This window comes from Lathamus discolor, chromosome 1 (genome assembly GCF_037157495.1).
Source record: "Lathamus discolor isolate bLatDis1 chromosome 1, bLatDis1.hap1, whole genome shotgun sequence".
Lineage (NCBI taxonomy): Eukaryota > Metazoa > Chordata > Aves > Psittaciformes > Psittacidae > Lathamus > Lathamus discolor.
The window spans coordinates 28,183,311-28,202,589 of NC_088884.1; the positions used below are offsets into that span (position 1 = coordinate 28,183,311).

At 43.4% G+C, this 19,279-nt stretch overlaps 1 protein-coding gene across 2 annotated transcripts in view; it reads right to left on the reverse strand.

Annotated features, from left to right (window-relative positions):
• Nucleotides 1-2,862: 2,862 nt before the first annotated feature.
• Nucleotides 2,863-19,279, reverse strand: part of ABCD2 (ATP binding cassette subfamily D member 2) — a 47,788-nt gene continuing 31,371 nt past the window's right edge. Inside the window, exons 7-11 of one of the 2 annotated variants that reach the window (XR_010609804.1) lie at nucleotides 17,658-17,803; nucleotides 10,321-10,405; nucleotides 9,471-9,596; nucleotides 9,081-9,240; nucleotides 7,151-7,216 (exon numbers count right to left, since the gene is read on the reverse strand). Coding sequence is in view for 1 of the 2 variants with exons in the window: in XM_065665721.1 (XP_065521793.1) it covers nucleotides 7,006-7,216; nucleotides 9,471-9,596; nucleotides 10,321-10,405; nucleotides 17,658-17,803 (568 nt within the window). In the remaining variant the exon portion in view is untranslated. Of the gene's footprint in view, nucleotides 7,217-9,080; nucleotides 9,241-9,470; nucleotides 9,597-10,320; nucleotides 10,406-17,657; nucleotides 17,804-19,279 lie in introns of both variants that reach the window. The other variant, XM_065665721.1, reaches the window with a different exon arrangement.

Below are 19,279 nucleotides of genomic sequence, written 5' to 3' on the forward strand. Positions count from 1 at the left end.
AAGCAAGTGGAGTCTAATTAACAGAGTCCTCATCCTCTGATGGTCAGCAATCAGCCAGATGGCACATACGTAAGGGAACATTAGTGATTAGACAGGGGTTGATCTCTCTGTAACATGATTACGGTATGAAAACAGGCTACTGAGAGTCTGCAGCAGCACCTCCTTGTACGCTTGGTTTGCACTAGCAAGGAAATGGGGATTTTTGTAGTTTTGCTTCTGCGGCTGCTGTTTCACCCTGGTTATAAAGGGATTTCTCATTGAACAGCTTTGCTTAGACAAGGCACATCATTATTTAAGAATGGATTCTATTTCTGGGTTACCTAGAAGTACTCCAAAGCACGTTATGAAAGGCAGTTGTGTGCTTCTGGTGGCCACTTGCTAGGATTAAAAGAGGCTATTTGTTTTTCACAAGCATAAGCTGTGTACCTTTTGAATCACCCTGGATTGCAGCGGTACGGGATGTTTGCTCAGTGCATGAATGTCCTCTTACTGTGAGCATGCATCTGGCAGAGCCCAGCTGTATCACCACTAGTGGTTGCCCTCCAGCACCTCGCACTAGCACCTTGTCAGCTACTGGTTGTAGCAGTTGTTTCAGTTGTGCAGATGTTATTTTTTAAGGCTTTTCCTAAAAGTATTTGCTGACTGCCTACAAACAAAGCGGATGCATTTGACAGTACCCACCCCCCAAGTCGCGCTCCTCCACCGCTTGCCCCATGGTGCCAGCCCGTGAGGATGTGGTCTCTCTTGCTGGGAAGCATCTGCAGGGTCTGGCTGTGCCCTGCTTGGAGACCTCTCTGCTCACACACAAGTTTGTGCAGTGAATTTCCCACGGGGGGAAGGCACCAGCACCCACATGTCCCTGCGCGGCACCCAGCCTGGCGGGGACAGAAAGTGAGCCAAGAGTGGCAAGGAAGACTTAGTGCAATCCATATAGTAGAGGTCTCCAAACACACCAGCACAGGGAACACCAACTGATAGTCTCTCATAAACATCATATATTTACAGCACAGTGTGGTTACAGTGGAGGAGAACATTTTAACTGCGCGACAGAGGACAAGAATATTAGAACTATTGAATGAAATTTTTTGCTTAAATATTAAATAGGTTGTGTTTGCTTCACTATCTTGCTTATCATTTATGGTTTCTACTTCCCAAAGACTCAGATCTTTAGGAAAAGCATTATGAATCTGATCTACTTGAAACATAGCTCTAAATTACAACAAATGTAAACTCTCTTTCAAAGATACTTCAATCTAAATGACTGTTATGACAATTTCATGCTAAAATTGATCAATAAATGAACATTTTGTTTCTCTTGTTTGTGCTACCCCACAAATGCTGTGTCAGGGCCAGCTTGTCTCTGTACGTTTGATGAAAAGAGAAGCAATGTGCTATTGTATAATTACGTTATGTCCAGGGCAGGTTTCACTCTTCCCTTTTTCCAACACCCGCTCCTCCCATGGTCTCTGTTGGACTGGTTTTTCCCAGGCCTTACCCCTGGTTTCTCACTGGGGACTCAGCCTCAGGACCCAGCCGACTCCTCAGCCCTGCACCATCACAGCCTCTTTCTCCCTTTTGTAATTACCTGTTTAAAACCAGCTCGTTCACTGGGTGGGTGCAGTGTTTTCACCATGTCCTTGTTACCCTCTCAGAGATGGTCTCACATGAGGTTAAAGCCACTAATTTAAAACACACAAAGCAGGTGCTGCAGAACGAGCCACAGTCAGAAATGAGGCCACAGAGAGACAGCAGAAGGTGTTCTTCCAGATACACCCCATCTACTAGAAAATTCCACCTGTGGGAAGTCTTTGAACACCTCTGCTCTGAATGTTTCCCAAGTCCTTTTTCCTCCCATGATATGAGCCTTGCTGTCCCTTCTCTTTTGGGAACACTTGACCCTTGAGCAGAGGCTCCAGCACTTCATGGTGCCTGGTCAGGAAGCAGGAACGCTCTCCACAGAGCTGACGTCAAACCACTTCTTACCAAAGAAAGTGAAACTCATATGCAACCTCTCAGCTCACCTCCCCCGCTACAGCACAGCCTGTCTCCTCCTGGTCTGATGCAGGAGCCCCAACGTGGTCCTACAACCCTCCGGAGACCCCCAAAAATGCATTTCTCATGTCTCATGTCCTGCTCTGTCGGAGTGCTGCCTCTGAGTGGGTGAGGGACCTGGAAGGGAGGCACTGGGACAAACCTTCAGTCACCCACAAGGATTTAATTATCAAGTGACCACCATTGCCATGGGCGCCTCAACTGCACAATCCAGGTCCTGTTCCATCACCCAGTACTTCCCCATCCCCTGCCACACAGCTGGGCAAGCCAGCTCTGGGTGCCAAGGAGTCAACCAATATCCTCATACTCCTGGTAGTCTGAAGGGCTAAAGAGACTGAGGTTTTTATCCTAATCCTTAAGAAAAACCCCTCTCCATTTCTAGGCCAACATGGGCACCTGCCTGCCATATTTGTGACACTGGTGCTTTATGCATAACTTTATCTTACAAAGACCATAGTAACAACCTTTGGGAGTGATGCTGCTGAGGCCACCTGATGTTGCCCTGCTGACACTGTTCTCTGGCACACTGCTCCGTACCCAGTCTCTCTGCAGAGCTCCCCCACAGCTGGTGGCAGCTCCTGTCATGAATCAGGTCCATGCTGAAGTGGAAGGGCACAAGACAGAAGAAAACAGCAGCCTTTGACACCAGCCTGATCTAGGAGTGAAGCACTTGTTTTAACCTGCAAACATGCAACATCCACCCCAAGCTCTCCTACCTCATTGCAGAAAGGAGGGATGGGAAGGGGCTCCCAGAGCACACGCAGGCAGGTCCTGACTGCTTTGTGAATAAAGAACACAGAAAACTCAAAGTAAATGCAACGCGTTTTATTTGAGGTTGGAATAAATTACAACTGTAAAGCATAATTTATTGCTTTATAAATTGTCTGCTCTTAAAAGGCATTAATATCAAACATAAACAAAACAAAGACATTCAATAAGCAGTTCAGTTCTCTTAAGCTTCATGAACAGCTCAGTAGGGGAATTTCATTCTATATACAATTGAAATCTCTGATCATGGGCTTGTAAACTTCACTTTGACATGCATTATCATCATTCAGCCATATTGAGGGGAATGTAGATGTGTTCATTTGCTTTAGGATATAATTCTTATTGCAATTTTCCCTAAAATACCCCACTGAATACCCAGTCCTTCATTTCTCACTCAACTACAAACGTCACTGATTTAAAAAAACTCTTTTAAAAGATATGTGGGCTTTTCTACCCCTGCTGAAGGACTTCCAAGTCCGAAACAGGAATGAGTCTGGTCCCAAAACTAAGTGAAAAGCAAACTCCTCCCAGATTAAAATACTGAAATCCCACTCACAAAAAAAGTCCTCCCATTTTTGTAAAACATCCCAGCATTATCTGAAAAACAAAGTGGATAATTCGTATTTTTACTGTACAGGTACTCCATGCCCGAGACTGAATGTTGCTCAGCACCTGTACCCTTCAGCATTTAGACCCAGGCAAGTCCAGTCTGCACTGAGTCCTGGGGATGGATCAGAGGGTGCTCACAGGAGGCTACGTGCCCGGGGCACTTTGCAGTATCCAGCTCCAAATGCAGATGCTGTGACATGATGAGCTGGATCTGTCTGGCTCCAGCTACATAGGACAGGCAGAAGAAAGCTCAAAAAGTCGCTTCCTCAGCCTCTGGGGAATCACAGCTCCTGAATGCCAGAAAGGGAACAGACATTGATGGGGAGCTCTCATTGCACCATGGAAAAGGATTGTACCAAGGCGTCCTGCCCTGCTCTGACCCTCTCACACCACAAGGACCAAGCGCTCCTTGCACCCTGGCTCCAGAACAGCATCTCCCTGAGCTATTCCCTGAGCAGGCAGCATGCACCTCTGCTTTGCTTTCCCAGCTGGGTCCAAAGCAGCACAAAATGAGCTGGCTTATGCCCTGCATTACATCAGAGATAGAACTCTCCAGAACCATAACCAGAGACTCCTGTCTCAATGAGCCCTTGGAACAACTTGGGAAGCTTGCAGAGACCATCTCCAGGGCAGCTTCTCTTCTAGTTACAAATCTAACTTCAAATATAATGATTCACCAGTGCAGAAAATCCTTCTGAGACTGGCCTGGTATTACTCAGGAAGTTCCTATTTGGAGAAGGGTTTCTTTTCACACCAGCCTCTAGTGTTCTTGTCACGCCTACAAGAATGTAAACAGCTGAGTGAGATGCTAGGATAATTTACACTACATTACCAAATGGGAACGGGCAAGTCTATTACTAGATCCAGGAAATACATTGAAAGAAACTTGAAGAAAAATACCATTACATTGATCGTGGTGCGATTTCAGTTTTCATTAAAATTTCATCAGTAACGTACATATCTTCTGTATGTTTTATACATAATCTCAGGAAAGAAAAAAAACCAACCAGCAAACAAACTTTCTCCTACTAAACATGATTCCCTCAGAAAATGTGTTTCTGCGTGCTGTGACCAGCTGCCATCTCTGTACTGCATGTGCTCATAACAGCTCTCAACAAGCTAAGTGCCATGGCAGAACTTCGGTGGGAGGCTAGGCCATACCTGAAGCTGTGCTGAAGCAAGCCAATTGTTCAGCACTTTTCAGTGTCCTCCTCACTCAGAGACTGGACAACCCAGGTTTAGCTCCCAGCCACATGGTAAACTGCTTAATGGAGGGGTGGGGAACAGTAATGCCCTTTCCCCCACCTCAGCTCCTGCCTTGGCAGAGGCTCGTGGATAGCTGACTTTGTGGGTGCTTTGCACTAGCAGAAGGATACACTGCAGCTGGGACAAGGGCATGCCTGATTCATCATCATTCTTAACTCAAAAATGTGCGAGCCTTTAAAACCATCAGTCATCTCATTCATGCTCACCGAGAACAGATTCTTGGCTGACTTCTTTTTTTCCTTAACAGTTCTGAACTTTGCTTTGAAGATGAGAAGGAAGAAACAGCCTTTGGGGAGAGGGACAAGAAGAGACTCTCGCAAATCAAACTGCAGGCACATGTCATCCACCGCAGCAGTGACCTCCAGATTGCACTTCACAGCACAACATCTTATTATCTTGAACCTTAATATCTCTTCCCTTTCAAAGGTTCCCAAGAGCATTCCTTTCTGTATCAGGGAGATGTCCCATGGGACTCTACAGAGAAAACTCAGCCACCAGGACAAGTTACAGGTTTACATTCAAGCACAGCCTCTTGACAAGCAGGCCAAGTAACAGACTTACTCCATTTTCTGGTGTAAGTGCTGTACCAAGCAGCAAGACAAGCATAGAAGAAGGAATGAAGAAGTGAGAAGGAAGATGGACTAATGGTTATTGCAGTGGGCTGGGATTTGGCAGATGGAGTTAATTCACCTTCCCCTTGTTCATGAAGCAATCAGAAAAGGGGAACAGTTTGTACTAGCTTCAGGTTCCTCAAACATTCCCAGCTCATCAAATACCACCAAAATATTTCTCCTCTAAAGAGTTCTTAACAGTTCTTACACATTGCCCCTCTCAGACCAAGCACGCCAGGCAGAAATGTCCTAAGAAATCACACTTCTAGGAAAAAAAGAAGCAATAAACTTTAGGATTGCTACATCTCAGCTAAGGCTCATTTACTCATCTGCAAAGCCTCTTATCCCTCCTGAGCTGCCCATTCGCTGGGCACTTGCAGTCAGAGAGAGCAGATCAGGACCTCTTCAGTCCATTCACATCTTATTTCTCATTCATTCCTGCCTCTGGCAAGGCACTGAGGCCAGCACTATCTTAGGATTTTCTGTTTAAAGCACCTTCTGACTGAGTGGGACCAGGTTCCTACTGAACCCAAAAGCAGATGGGACAATCAGTGAGTGCATCTGAAAGCACACTACTTAACTGGTGTGTTTGTTCATGAGGAGGGCAGTGTTCAGCCACTCTACCAAAATATCGCAGGCATGTTAATTAGTGGTTACAAAATGCTCTAACTTTTCACAGACCTTTGTAAGTGCTGAGCATTTGAATTGGCAGGGCAGCCATGCCTGAGAATTCAGTGTATTGTCAGAAACTGCCATTTTCTTCTCCTTCAGTCCTTCCCCTCACAAAGTGTCTCATGGAACAAACAAGTGCCTATATTGTGGTTTTACCAAGGGAGGAACTGGGTCAGAGATGGATGTCAGCTGGATCAGACCCATGGAGCAGATGAATGACTTAGTCAAGCGAAAACTAAGTAATTTGAGGCCAGGCCCAGTGCTCCATCCCCCCTACCAGAGGTTACTAACTAGGGGACAGAAATAATCCCCCAGAGGAACTCATGTATCATGAAGGGCAAAGAGCCTCTGAAGCTATGCATAATGTCATAAAGTACAGCACAAGTATATAACATATTTAGCTCTATCACTCCTCTGTCACGAGGCAGTGGGTTGCTCCGACAGTTGTCTTCTGGTCAGCCTGTTATTTCCTATGGAAATGCAGGTAAAGGTGTGTATACGATTCAGTAGTAGAAGAGGAGTTGGGTTTTACATGGGCTAAAAGAATGTTTCTTGTACCCAAATGAGATTTTTGCATGCACCTGCATACTCACCCAGATGCTGCCTCTGCCGCGCTCCATGCCTGAGTTTCATGCCAGGTTTGCTCTGCGTAGCAGGCATATCATACGCACACAGTGACCCAGTACAAGAGCACATTCTGCAGGCCAAATCTCAGGCAAAAATTCACCTACAAAACCTAAGTTTGTTGGGAGTTCTTTGCAGTGAATCGGGCTTTCACTAGGAATTAACATAAGCTGCAATGATGAATCTTATACTCTGCGCACTTGCTTATTTTCTTTTCACAGTTCAACCACTTTCTGCCCTAATACTAAGCCACTAAAGCCTTACATAGCATTCAGAGCATTATTTTCTGCTGGCTGTGTTTCTCTATGCTCTAAGCCTCTATCACAATGCATGCAAAGGATAATGGCTGAAGTTGTAATGCTTTTAACTAAAAAAATACTTTTAAAAAATAAACATAAATTATTTATTCCTCTTCGTCCACTGTTTTAAGCACTGAGTCTTCTCCCAAGATTTTACACAGTTCATTCAGTCTCTGCTGCATTTTAGGAATTCCTGCAAGCTGAGATTCCAGTCTCTGTTTTTCCTCACTCAGTGTTAAGCGGATAGCAGTGTCCAACTGCTCGAAACGCCAGCCGCCTTGTCCATCAAACTGCAGCAAGTGACTGTGGTAATTCCTGCAGTAGAAAGTAAAACATTAGTGACGGCTCAGTGAACAGATGGTTCGTTTCTGCACACAAATTTAGATGCCTGTGTTTCTTTTCAATGGTGCCTCTTGGGAAGCTGAGAGTTGTCCAGTTTTGCATCACTGGCTAAGACATTTTCTGTGACTCATAATCCCAGGACACTCTTTCCTAAGAGTACTGGCTATATCAAGCCTGTCACCAGGACCCCCCTGTGGCTACAGCTGACTCCACCAGACTCCTTTTTCTCCAGAAGGTTAAACAGCAGCAACAGACAGGGCTCCCTTCTCCCGCAGGAATGCTAGCCCCTAGTCTCATTTTATTTTACTTACTATGCTTTCTGAGAGATGTTTTACCTCCACAGCAGAAAATACAGTCAGGCAGGAACAGTGCGCCTGATGCTACTGATAAAACTCTAATTAGTTCAAATTACATCTCAGTTTGTTCCCCCGCATCTCATAAGGTTGGATAAAGAAACCTCCAAGTCCTAAAATATGGCTCAGTTTGCAAGGGGGCAAACTGAAAAAGTCTGTGTAGGAGTCAGTACGAGGGTGTGTGCATTGAAAATATTCAAAGGTGTACATGTGGGGTTTGTCTAGGCCTGACAAGACATTTATCAGGAGGTGCAGGAGGAAGAGCAAAGAGTTCCCTCAGTGTAATTTATCACTATAAATTATGGAAGATGAGACACATCATAAAACAGTGATTATAAATCCCATCCAGGGAATGTGACAGTTTAATAAACTCAATAGCTTATGACATGGGACTCAACTCCAGGCTTATATTCATCACATCTTGCATATTATTCTTTGTGACACCAAAAGCTTAACCTTCCCCTCTAAAATAGCCAGTATTTTGATTAAAAGAGCAACTATTTCCTGGTATAATTCTGAGGAAAAGAAAACAGCCCATGAACCCCGTCTTTGTCTATGTAGTGCACTATCTGCAGAAGCATACCTGAGGTAAAGGCATTTAATGCTTGTTTCTAAATGCTCAGCACTTCTGTTTACTTCTCCAGATCCCTATGATTCCAGTAATACTGTGGAGTTTACAAGAACAATCTCAAACCTTTCTGAATAGCATTGGTACTATGAAACAAGAAATAGTGGTAGGAGATTGAACTCAAAAGGTCTTTCTCACAAGTTCTTCAGCATAACTTCCCTCTGCACCACCATTATTTATAGGTGAGTGGCTCTCAAATACCTGTTTCCTTGAGCAGTGGTTTTAAGAATAATGCCAAAATTTAAAAAATGTAAATGCTACCTTTTTTTTTGTTGGAGTGCAATTTAAATTCTTTGCAAACCAAAAGTCTATGTGACTTTTTGTTCTACCAGAATACCTTTCTTTTCTTAACATTTAGGTCCTGATCCAGCAAAAGCTATTTCCACTGTCACCCTCTACACAGAGGAAGGAGGAATGTTGGGGAAAACATTTTTTTCAGCGAAGCAGACACTGATACAATTTCTTTCTTTCGAGGCAATGGATGATAAAGGACTTTTTTGCCACCAGTTTAAAAAAAACCCAATAATTGGACAGTAGAGATCAAGGAGTTCAGAACAAATAGTCCCTGCTAAAGTTAATTCACACCTTCTTGATCTCCATTTGCCCTTTCAAGTGTCTGGTTGTTTTATGTGTTCAGTAACTACATTTATTTCCTTTGAGGGACTCTTCCATACTTAGTATAATCATCACTACTACATCCCTCACTAGAACAATGTCTCTCAGGATTCCAATATTTGCTTTTTTTAATAGACAATCAGATTTTGAAAGCTCTCAAACCTTGCAGAGGACACAACTGATGTTAAACCACCAAATGTGTTATTCCTACAGAGGAAAAAAGAGTAGTTTAACCACTTGCCATGTTTCCCATTGTCTCCCTGCACTGATAAACTTCCCCAGGACAGCTCCTGGATCTTGTCACCGTTACAGAATAATGTGGTGATATCGGTTGTGGCTGTGGTGTGATGGGCTCATTAATTGCTCTTAGGTACCCGCATGTTGCTATTAATACTTAATCGCTGGAACACATTTTAAAAAAACAAGAGGAAGGAATAAATACATGTCAAAGAATGAAAAAAAAAAATCAATACCAAATGCATTTACATCACTATGACTGTAGACAAGTTATCTTAGAAAGAGCAGTAGATATTGATTAAACAACTGCCCTCGTACGAAGAGAAAAAGCCCAATACACTACCTGTCAGAAAGCTGTAAGCAAGGACCATGATTACTCCCTGAACATACTTACCAAAGAGAAGGTCTGTGTGTAATAGAAAGCAGGGATATCCCAGCAGCTTTTGCAGCTTGGAATATTTTTCCTTCAACATCAATGCTTACAGCACTCGTGCATTCATCCAGCAATGCGTATTTTGGCCTTTCAAAAGCAGATAAAGAGCATTACTCTTCTATGGTTTGGACTTTATTCTCATGTACAATGTTTAATTGAAAGAACAACAGAAAGGAGAGATCTTTTTTTGCCAGACAGCTGTCTCTCATTTACAGCTGTAAGCTGGCTAGCAACAACATAAAGTTTCCATGTACTATTCAGGTGCAGAGACAGCTTCCAGGAAAAACGGGTTTTATTCCCTGGTCCATCTGAGTACACAGTGATCTAACTTTAGTGCTCTAGTTTGACCTAGTTTTCTTCTGTCCTGTCATCAAGTCATACAGTACCTCAGCCAACTCAGAAACTCTCTATCCACTGCTATGTATGGATTAGGCTGCCTTTGTGTGCTTGCAGTCTCCAAGACCAAAACGGTTTGGAGTCTGGCTTTCACACTTCTGTAGCCTCTGCAACGGTCCACAAGACTTCTGCAGTATTAGTAGGACAAATGCAGGGAAGATGTTTGTGCCTGAGATGTTAAGGAAAGGAACATCTGTAAAGTGTATGCTATGTTGCCAAAAGCAAAGCTGAAGTAAGAAGCATTGCTCCAACTAAAAGCTTGTACGAATAAACAACAAGATCTGCGGTCCTATGCAACTGTCTAGCTGTATTGCATATTGCATGGAGATTAAAGTCTGCTACTGCTCAAACTACAACTGGAAACCTGCAAATCTCCTTCTCAGATGCTACTTAAAGAACAAATTGCAATGCTTACTTATGGTAAAACATCCGAGCCATGCCCATCCTTTGTTTTTCTCCTCCTGACAAGACATCTTTCCAATCCATGACAGCATCCCAGCCTTTAAAAAAAAAAGGCAAACAAAACCCATCAGGACAATGTAAGTTACGGAGAAAATGCAGCTTCACTTGCAATGCCTCTGCAACCAAAATCACAAATGGCATTGTCATTGCAGAAGAGACAGCTCAGGGATCTGAATCACATCTTCTGAAATACCTTAGTGCCTTTCCGTTGGCACACAATTGGAAAAATGTCCCGAACATCATGTCAATTCTGAAAGTGGAATTTAACCTTTTTGGCCACGTAGGAATTGTCAAAAAAACTTTACTTACCATCTCTTTGGAAAACCATCTTTTACCTGTGTATAACTAAGGAATTCATTCTGTCATGTCTGTTTTACAGAGCAATTAGCTATTCTTTCTTGAAAGGTGTGAGTGAAAATGATAAACAAATTCAGAGAAATACAGCATAAAAACCCATGAAGAGCACTGCCAGATTCCACTCGCTACTTTAGGCAAACAGTAACTGTCACCAAACTCAACAGAACAGAGGGATGAGTTCTGTGTGCACAGGCAAGCAGCTAACATACAAAACTGCATACAGACAGGATGATTTTCTATACAAACTTCCCACTACTTTGCATTTAGAAATGACCCACAACTGTTGTAAGCTGGGTATCCTTACTGAATATTCTGCACATGATCTACCTGATTTTTTTCTTGATCACTTTCAGATATATGCAACAGACGTGTGATGCATTCTGTCGGTGATCTGGCATTCCTGTGAGTACTCTTGTATGATTCATGCCCACCAATGAAAAACTCAAGATACCAAATTACCCTACTGAAAATTAGCTTTCAATCTAACAATCCAGATGGGTGGAGTAGCAAAATGAGTTTTGAAAAGGGAAAGTATGGATGTAGAGAAAATCTGGTAAGACATTTCTCTAATACAGCATCTATTCACGATGCAGCTGGAGGAGGGATGCGCAAGGGAAAAAACAGTTTCCGCATCAGCCCAGAAGCACTGTACCCAAAAACTTAACAACACAACCTGTGGCTCTGCCACTGCCCAACTGAAAAGAAACATATGCCAGAAAAAAGCTATAAGCAAGGCAAAGCAAGGAGGGTGGGCGGTGTCATTTCTGGTATCTGAACAAAGGTGAGAAAAGTGGGGCTTGCGAGGGTGCAGGGGATTGGGGAGTGCTCTGCCCATGCTTGGTTGCTACACCAGGGCTTGGTAGGTCTGAACAAAACCTCGGTGAAGCACCTGGTGAGAGGCTGTGTGACTGAAAACAGGAATCGATAATGCTAGACACTGAATTCCAAGGATTTCCTCTATGTAAAATTGTAAAATACAATGTAATGATTTTTTAATATCTGTGTATATAGTTAAGATTTTAAAAAACATGCATGCACACTGCAGAAAGACATCACCTTTACTGATCCTATTGTTTCTCCTTAGTTTCTTTTCATTCTTGCTTAAGGATCCCAGTGGGCACCCCCTTGGAAGCACATGCTTTCTATTAGGAGGCTCCTAGCAAAGATGGAGTTGGGTAAGGGTTAACTGAATCACCAGCTGGATGAAGGCTGGTAAAGGGAACAGATAAAGAGAGGCTGCTGCTGAGCAGTCCCAGTGCTGGGACCACACGGTGAGCTGGAGTGATGTTCCAATCGACACTTTCAGCTTCCAAAAAAGACTGTAAAATACCTGGAGCACCCCTTTTTGGCAAAAGGTTCTAGGGGTAAGAGATGGGAATGGTCCTTCAAGAAAGCCATAGAAACAACTATGCTTCTGAAGACAACATTCAGGCTACTGCTTATATTCTGTTGTTTTTAAGCTGAGAATATAGATGAACTGAAGGGGTCTGGATCTGAGCTGGGGTGTGGGTTGGTGTGCATGTGAGCACATGTGCCTGAGAAACGGCACTGGCATTTGTAGTCTTTTACAGATCAGCTGGTTTAAAAGACCAAAAGGGAATGAAGTTCAAGAAGAAGCATCGTATTGTCAGCAAAATCGTTCTATTACTTCCCTAAAGGTATAAGATTAAGCCTCCATTTACCAGCATACAATGATCATCTCTGTGGTCACTTCATCTTACATTCTAACTGAGTATTAGTAGTGCATCTTGTCTCTTCCTGCCTAGCCCCCTCCTTTAGTTTTCCTATTTGTCACTTGGAATGTCTCAAACAACAGCTAAGGAAGAATCCATTTTAATATTGTCCCTTTTTAAGGTATATTTTCTAATGTCTGAACAATTTCCTCTGAACACTTGGGCACTGTAACTCACAAGAAAATGACTCCCTACTGTGCATTAACAATAATGCACCTACTTGTTTATCTTTTCTTCCTGTTGACATGGCATATGTCAGTGAAGGTCACCAGTGTTCTAAAAATATCAGCCGAGTCAGTGGCTTATGTCACCCATAGCCACATCCACTTCACAGATGAAGAATTGAAATAGCTTGTCCATGAATGCAGAACAAATGAAATGGCTTGTGAATGAACGCAGCACAAACTTCTCAGTAGGTACTAACATAATCTTGGCTTTCAAAGTCCAAAGTCCTTGCCCAGATTCTTGTTACACGTAGACTTTGGTTGCACATGGCATGATGCAGATGTGACAGACACTGGATGTCATAGGAATGCCTTTTGCAACCAAGAAGACAAAGACCATGTGCAATGTGTCAGGGCAGAGTGTCCTGGGTTCAGCAGTCCCTCCAAGAGTAGAGGGAGGGCAAGAAGGGGGGGGAGTGAGTGAACGAAGTTTGTGGTTGGGTTTAAACCACGACACAGAGCAACAGCAGTAGAAATATGTACAGCTGTCGGCAGAAATTAGTGATAGCCTCATGATAGCAGCATTTCATTTTCTTGCATGGCTTCTTTTACAGTTCTTTTTACCTCCATTTTCTCAAGAGAAAAACAAGCTAAAGTCGACAACACCAACAAAGGGCTACATCTGGGGTCTGTGGCACAGTGTATCCTTCATCCTTGTAATCCTCACACTCCACATGCAAGACAGAGTGTTCAGCTGCCAAAATAAGATAAAAGTTCTTTTCCAGATCTACATTGCAGTGTCATCAGACATGGGCTGGAGTCTTACAGCTTCATGACAGAAGAAAGGCTACTACAGCGAACTATAGCCAGAGAGTCCACCCCTGGTGAGTTTTTGAACATGGAGGCCTCTCGCACAGCCTATGTCCCCAGGCAGCTGTCAAAATGGAAGAGAGCAGAGCCCGGGAGCTGTACAGGATGAATATGCAAGGACAATCCTTAGCTGAGGGAGGAACAAAGAGACCATCAATTGCATGAGCCCCAGCTCAGCATGACACTGCATGGATTGTGTCTCTGAATTTCAGAGCCACTGGAAAAGCCAGCAGAGCATTCCAGAGTTCCTGCTGGTGCCAGTAACAAAAGCAAATCCAGAGCTAAAATGCTCAGATGAAAAAATGTGGGAGAGAGGAAATGTGCTTGGCTGTGTGTTTATACGTGGTGTAGCACAAAGGTTCCCTGGACAAGACCCAAAGATACGACAAATGTGCAAAATAATGAGGAATAATTATAATCTGGGGTGCCAAGAAACCATAAACAGGTTGAACTTGTTCAGTAATGTCATCAGCCCCAACCTGACAGGTCTGGTCATGCACTGAGCGTGCTGCTACACGTACCCATGGCTCCTCTCATGTGACAGACTATTAGCAGCCCAAGGCTGCATCACATTTGACACTCGTTAAATAAGTATACACAGATTTTCAAAGCAGGTCAAAAAGGAACCCCTTTACGCATATCTACTGCATATCTCCATGCAATCACCCACAATTTCTGGACATGCCTTTTCATCACCCATGCTGAAGATAACCTTCTTTGCTACCCTCATTTTGTATGAGATCATTTTTCTGGTAGAGCTAGCAACTCTGCAGGTGCTGATATGGGCTCCTTATTGATAATATAAAGGTAAGTAACAAAATGCATTCCTGTAATATCCAGCAGGTGAGAAAAACATTGGGGTGGGCCTCAGTGGGAAGGAAATTCTGCCCCCACCAGCAAAGAGGGCTACTATCAATAGCAATTGTACTGTGTTCTTCTAGGGCTTAGGCTCAGGGACATCTGGAGTGGTGATGCTGGTGGAGAGAGGGACAGCTATTCTGGTGATTTTGATGTACTCAGTTGCTACCAACTGAAAAAAGTTTAATGAAGATAACACAGAAGCTAAATGCCAAACTGGGCTAATTATTCTTCTAACCATTCTATTCATTTCTAACTGGGTCAAACCTTTATTGCTAGAAAATCGGAGGAATTTCCGCCACTGGCAGCAACGAGAACATCAGGCTCTTGTTGGGTACCTAACGCTTGGAATCTGGTGACCCTTGTACTGATGCAATGTGGAAGTAATTCAGCCAAAGACAAGAAAGTTATGCCAGGACAAATAAATTGAGTCAGAGTTGTGCACTTCTGGCTCCATTTGGCTTTGTCATGACTGCCCACAGGGAGCAGAACACAAAACTGCAAAGCATCATATTATACACACATAACATTCTTAGTCAATTAAAGCACAACAGGGTCATGCCCTAAGGAGCCTGCTGTCTAGTAGAGGCTTAACGCTGCAGGGGACAGGTGAAAGGGGATGAGACAGAAGTAAGCCTCTGAAGGAATGAGACAGAAGTAAGCCTCTGAAGGAGAAGAGGATCTACAGACAAAAATACTGAAGAACTATGTTAGATTTCTATAACATAATGACTGAACAGATAGTTAGCTCCATTCTTAGGATGGTTTATGGAATCAGTTCAAAATAGTGTGGACATACCTGCTCTATCCACAATAATCGGAATAACTAAAAATGGTTTCATTGATTTTTTTAGATGTATTAAATTTTCAGAAGCTGTATATAGTATATGATAGAAACTGGCTGGGAATTTTTCAGCAAAACTTCTTTTCTATTGGAAAATGCCAATGTTTGTCAATCATCAAAGCAGTCTGCAAGGACGAAAAAGATGGCTTGGGGCAAGCCCCTTGTTCTACAAGCTTTATATGGAATTTTTCATCATTTTGCAAAGAAAAAGATCCATGTTTCATAGAAATCATTTTATCTCAAAAGTCTGATTTTAAGAATCAAATAAAATTCAAATTAAAAAAATAAGTCAGCTACCTATAAACAAAATTTTCAACTGTTCACTTTCAACAAGTATTTCACTGGCTTGCTGGTTCAAAACAAACCAGAATATGAATCTTTGTCCCAGACTGGGAGAGCTCTAATGAACAGGTAAGTGTATGAAATCCACGTAACGTGTCCAATCATATGTTACAGATTTTCTCTCTGCACCTACCTCAGCGCTTGCCTCCTGCAAATGCCAATGAGAAAAGGGAACAAGTAAGTGTATTACCGACCTAAAAACTTCCTGGTATGTGGTAATCTCTCCCCTGCTTTCCAGCTTTGCCCACTTCTGTCATTTTAGATCGCCAAGTACCCAAGACACATTTTTGGTAACATTTGTGCAGACTTTCGCCCAGTGTGTCCTTATCCTGACTGGAGTTTCAATAAAGCACAAGTGAACATTATCAGTTTTTTATAGATTGTGTGTGTCTCACATACACAGTCAGACAGGCAGAAGAGCAACAATGGGGTCAGCAATAAATACTTTCTTTGGCTCAGAAAGTAGAGTGAGACTGATCAAACCTGGGGGTTCAGTTTGGCAATACAGAACACTGACCCCAGACAACGGTCCCTCGTGTGTGGAGCACAGTAACTGCCCTATCACCAGTTACGTGCTCCAGCTGCAGGGCTATAAACCACAACTACGCACATTCAGAGACTGCTGGGGATACGGTTTTGGCTGCTGAGGGTCATGTGTTAATCAGTACATCTACAAGTACCAGCATGCTGTGAATGCACACTTCACAGTGGCTTCTTGCCACAGACAATTTAACTGCTCCTCCTTTTCCAGCTCCCCATTCTAACGCATCTTCTTGTTCTTCTGCAATCCGCAAAGTGACTCAGGAATATTAGCAGGAATAGGTACAATGTCAGTGTAGGAGTAGAGGACTTCTCTGCAATTATTCCAGTCACTGAGTTTAGCTCTCTGCCCACTTTTTCAATCCTTGTGCCATAGTAGCAGATCTGAATAATTATCTGAATTAGAATAATGGCAGATTCTTATTTTCTCATGGAACTTGAGGCCCAGCTTGAGTCATTCTTAACAAAGAAGCTTTAACCCAGGGAAAGATAAGAGTCTATCAACAGGATTGTGAGGTGGAGAAGTATGTGTAGATATACAACTGCTGCTGTAAATGCTTACTACTCCCCACTCTAAAATGTGCAGAAAAGACAGCAGATGAGTGTCCATGCAGACTTAAAAAAATTAACAAAGCAACAGGCTGCCATCCAGGAATGGGAATTTAGACATTGCCTTGGGATAACCAGTGGCTAAAGTCCTACTTTTTGCTGACAGAATGATCCTGAGAGACACCAAGCACACATATCACAAGGCAACGCATCCGAAATACCCTCTCTAAAGGGAGCGCTGACAAGTGGCAGAGAGACTCGGGGTACAAGCTCTCTGTTACCAACTTTGTCCTACGTTTTAAAAGCATAATGGTGGGGAGGAAATACAAACTAGAGATTAGTGGCTGGTGGAAACAAAAGGATGAAAATTATTGCTTTGCTTGGGAAGAAAAAGCCAGGAAATGTTCCAATTCCTTAGACACAAAAGAAGCCTTTAGCATCTAGACATTTACTGTGCCAGTGTATTTACACTGTCCCCTACTCTTAGGACAAACAACGGTGAGAACACATGGCAACTTAAACTGTAAATGGTAGCTGGAAACAATCTACTGCCAGCCATTGTCCTTTGGTTCTCTTTGACTTGCTCACCCTGGTGGTGTGGTATCAGACACTCCTCATGACATATAGTTCTGCTGATCCCATTAACCAGGGGGGTGAAAGAAGACCTAGCTCTCCTGTTCACATGCTTTTGAATTGATGCAGTCAGTGACATTATAAGGTTTTAAGACAGGTTACGTTTTCTAAGAAAATGAAGGAAGGTCAGTGATCTCTCAATACCACAAAAAGACTGGCCGTTACAAGAGAACAAGGATGTTCAGCTTGGACATGGATTTACTGGGGAGAAGAGGAGCACTTCGCTCTTCTCCCTCCGTTAGCATCAGGAGCAACAATGATGTGGTTGAGCAGCTCCCACAACCACAGAACGTCTGGATCCAGTTTTGCCAGTTGAGTGAGTAAGTAAAGCTCAGTCACACTGAGACACACATGCAAGGAATGGATTTTGTAAAACTTTTTACAGAACTATGCAATTTACCTCCTTCTCTTTGAACTATGTGGTACAGATGAACCATGTGCAGGATAGATTCCAGATCTTGATCTTGGTAGCCTTTCTGATGCATGTCATCCACTGTGTCTGGATAGATGACTTGATCACGTAGCGTTCCAATGGACATGTAGGGCCTGAGAAACACAGAGAAACCAGTCAATCTGGAGCTGGCTCCAAGCGCATGCATCTTGCTGATACTCTGTAAGCAGAGTATAATGCTTTAAACACTATATTTCTAAAGCTAGATTTATCTGTGGGTGCATTGTGGGCAAACATTTTTCTAAATTTACCTTAAGGACAATGTATTGTTTCCATAATAGCTGATTACAGGGTAGCACCAGGGGCAGTATTTGCATGAAAACAAAATGACAGGTCAGGCAGAATAAACATCCACTTCGTGGCCCCTTCTCACTGCTTTCACTTGGAACTGGGGAAACTCTACGCTGTGTTCAAGGTTTGGCATGCTTATGAGATTACGCATTGAATTAAACACTCACATGTTAAAATCAAACGGTAACAAAAATGTTGCAGCTCAAACTCGGGGAAAATTTCCATAGTGCAGCAGGAGATGCCCAAGTAAGGCCAAAGAGCACCGGAAGTCTCCTTTGCACACTATTAATTTGGACTGCAGTACTGGGACTGGGTGTAACTTACCTGGCTCCAGAAGCCAGTGTAGCACTTCTGAATTGCAAAAAAGCACACATTAGACAAGTTGATCAGCTTAAACCTCCCAGTGCCAGTCTGCCTCTGCCAAGCACAAGGCTGAGCTGCCTGTGAAGCAGCTTCTGAATCACCACATTCCCAGACCAGGTAATCCCATCCATTTTACTAAAACAAGCTGTGTCCACCTTGGAGCCAGAGTCCGCAATCATGGCCATGTCCCTGCAACGGCTATGGACAGTCTCCACAATGTCACGAGCTGTTCCCAGCCTCTGCTACAGCCTGGACCCTATAAATCCTCATAGTCTCTAAACAAAGTCAGCCCAAGAAAAACTGTACAGCTCTCTAAAAGATACCGCGCCATTCAGGCTATGATGGCAAAGGCAACCTGGGAAACACTTATTTGACCATCTCTTTTGCTGCTCTTCTTCTAAGGATTTCTTGTGAAGGACAAATATCTATCCAGTCCCACAGACCCTGCTGATACTCTTGGAAGCTGGAAACACCCTGGGAACGATCTGTAAGATTTTGACTTTGGCAGAGAAGGCCAGAGCTGAAGAACAGTCAGGCTCCAGGCTCTGTTCTGCTTTCTGAGCCAAGAACTACATTAACTCCCTCTGGGTTCATCCGCCAAAACAATGCTAATCTTATTAAAGCTGTGGTGCCAGGGGATGATGACAGAGAGGAGCAGTTAAAATTGGGCCAGCAATGAGGAGGCTTCCAAGAAGCCTGCCCTTACCACAGAGAAATGCTTCCAGCAACTTCACAGTGCATTGATGAGGGGTCAGTTTTCTTCCCTGACAAGCTCTAGACCTCTGTGGTAGGAAGGTCTCAGCCACGATGAGGTTTTCCCTGACAGGTATGTGTAATACCTTAGCAGATTTCTTCTGTTCCCTTGGAGGTTTCTCTGCAGAAGGGGTGGCTCTAGCCATTGTTATTCTGAGAGTCCC